At 38.5% G+C, this 2,670-nt stretch overlaps 1 protein-coding gene across 1 annotated transcript; it reads right to left on the reverse strand.

Moving 5' to 3' along the window:
• Positions 1–3: 3 nt before the first annotated feature.
• LOC115238810 (sterol O-acyltransferase 1-like) lies at positions 4–1,777 on the reverse strand. Its single transcript, XM_029812908.1, has 4 exons — positions 1,614–1,777; positions 1,237–1,400; positions 602–875; positions 4–432 (listed from the first exon to the last, which is right to left on the reverse strand). The coding sequence occupies exons 1-4, from the start codon at positions 1,704–1,706 to the stop codon at positions 4–6; spliced, it is 960 nt and encodes a 319-aa protein (XP_029668768.1). The 5' UTR covers positions 1,707–1,777.
• Positions 1,778–2,670: the final 893 nt, after the last annotated feature.

A 2,670-nucleotide genomic window follows, 5' to 3' on the forward strand; every position in this document is an offset into this window, starting at 1 on the left:
ACCCTACACGGCAAGTTGCCTCTGACAGTTCCAGCTTCGCGGTAGAAGCAAGTCCGCATAGTAATCGGAATATGGCGAACAGTTGTAACGGGCATAATATTCTGTCGCATACAAACTGACCAGAATGCCGTTGCCGATGCAGAAGCTCACCCATATGCTGATGTTGCCGACGAGGACGTTGCACAAGACTAGAATAGAGCCTACGCCGCAGAACTGAACCAATAACACCGGGTAGAAGAAACGGAACGCGAATGCAATGATATATTCGTGCCAGATGGCGGATATGAGAAACACAGTGAAGGTCGCCAGCGACTTGTTGCGCGGCACCACGATCTCGTACATATCCTTGTAGATGTACGCGTAGAGCCAGTCTTGGACCACCACGTTCCACGTGCGATGATACATGCGGTAGGACGTGGAGTTCCACCAATCCTGCAACCGATGAATAGCTCGTATAATTTATAAACCGATTATTTTGCCAACAACGAAGAAGAAGAAGTTGCCGAGAAGCGGCCATTGGTATGATTTAATAGAAATTTTTGGTCGTGAGACATTTTCATTGAATGGCAATCTAAGGAACATGTATATAAGTGAGACTCGCCTTATAAAACAACCGGTCAGCGAATCGCAGCATCTCCGCCCAGGCATTCATCCACGCGTGCAGCAGAAGATAGTTCGTGGAGATGAAAAAGAGGATCCCGGGAATGCTCGCGTCAATGATATTCTTGACGAACCACATCGGTTCGAAAGGCTGTGTACCAAAGGTATAAAAGACCGGCGCCACAAATTGCTCCAGGATAAAGGCGAAATAGAAGATCACTAGGCCGACTTGGGCGAAATTTTGAATTACGAATTTCCACCTGATCTTTTTTGTCCTGAAAAATAAACCGCGCGAATCTTTCTTGAGTTTTTCAATTATACGATATTATGTCGAAATGGCAACCCATTATTGAATTAAGATATCGTTTGTTCTAATTGATTTAAAAATTTGAATTATTAGAAAAGATTAAGAATTCTTTATACATCTCAAAATACTTTAAAAGTTTTTTGTTTTATATTAATATAGTACAACTCCATCAAAAGCAACATTATGGAGTGTCTACAAAATGTAATAGCAAAGTTAAAAATTTAGATTATTGAAGAGAGAGAGAGAGAGAGAGAGATTGAGGATTCTTAAAGATTAAGTTTCAAGGACTTTTTCTTATTTATGGAGAGATTTATCGAGAAATTGTTTACCTTGGATATTCATCGCGGTATATCAAAGTCGGCGCGAACAGGAAATACAAGTATTGCGAAAATCGAGGTCCACTCGGCGGTGAAATATCGCTATGGGGTTTGTATGATAAAAATCTGGGTGCCACGCTCCTAACGAAAGCATGATGTTTCATGATCAGACGTAACTGAAAAAGCAAATGTCCGTTTAAATGAAGAAAGGTTAAATCATTGTTATTATATTTATAATTTTTAATACGATATATTGGGCGTAAAATATTCAACTTTTCTATTATTATTCTAATATATCTTCTGTAAAATTAAAGAATTATTTTTATTGTCAAAAATATTTTATGTGGGACGGGAGAGAGAACTTCGAATAAGATTAAAATTTTAATTACTTGTTCCAAAAGTAAGGCTATATTGCAAGCTACGCCTAGATTCTCTCTGTTTATTGCTCTATTAGGAAAAATTATAAACAGGACTTGATACATTATGAAGATTGTCAGCCAACCGTAATCCCATAGTTTTCGGGCAATAAGATCTGTAAAAATGGAAAATATTACTAGTTAAATTATAAAGATAATTTTAATTGGAATTGTTTGATAATTCTTATAATTATTCTAGATTGTGTTAGTTATTATACTTTTATATTGTACTATTATTAATATCATATTATATGGTAAAAAACTGATCAATTATTTTAGGTTACATTTTATAATCTTATTCTTGAATCAAATTATTATCATTTATAATTATTTGAATTTTGGTTGACAATTATGTAAAACAATTTGTGTATCTAATTTTTTTTCCTCGATTAATGCTTACGAAATTAATTAGTAATGTTTGCCTTTTGATTGAAATTGATTCAAGTAAGTTTTTCTAATTTCTTGTACGACACACACACACACACACACACACACACACACACACACACACACACACACACACACACACACACACACACACACACACACACACACACACACACACACACACACACACACACACACACACACACACACACACACACACACACACACACACACACACACACACACACACACACACACACACACACACACACACACACACACACACACACACACACACACACACACACACACACACACACACACACACACACACACACACACACACACACACACACACACACACACACACACACACACACACACACACACACACACACACACACACACACACACACACACACACACACACACACACACACACACACACACACACACACACACACACACACACACACACACACACACACACACACACACACACACACACACACACACACACACACACACACACACACACACACACACACACACACACACACACACACACACACACACACACACACACACACACACACACACACACACACACACACACACACACACACACACACACACACACACA

Source organism: Formica exsecta, unplaced genomic scaffold (genome assembly GCF_003651465.1).
Source record: "Formica exsecta isolate Colony F162 unplaced genomic scaffold, ASM365146v1 scaffold36, whole genome shotgun sequence".
Taxonomy (NCBI): Eukaryota; Metazoa; Arthropoda; class Insecta; order Hymenoptera; family Formicidae; genus Formica; species Formica exsecta.

What these genes read in the sequence shown, in the direction of transcription:
- LOC115238810 (XM_029812908.1), bottom strand. Translation starts at nt 1,706, where the DNA reads ATGTATCAAGTCCTGTTTATAATTTTTCCTAATAGAGCAATAAACAGA. An exon ending in TAGCCTTACTTTTGGAACAA is followed by an intron (nt 1,401 to 1,613) that starts GTAATTAAAATT and finishes TTGCTTTTTCAG; the next exon opens with TTACGTCTGATCATGAAACA. An exon ending in CTGACCGGTTGTTTTATAAG is followed by an intron (nt 433 to 601) that starts GCGAGTCTCACT and finishes CATCGGTTGCAG; the next exon opens with GATTGGTGGAACTCCACGTC.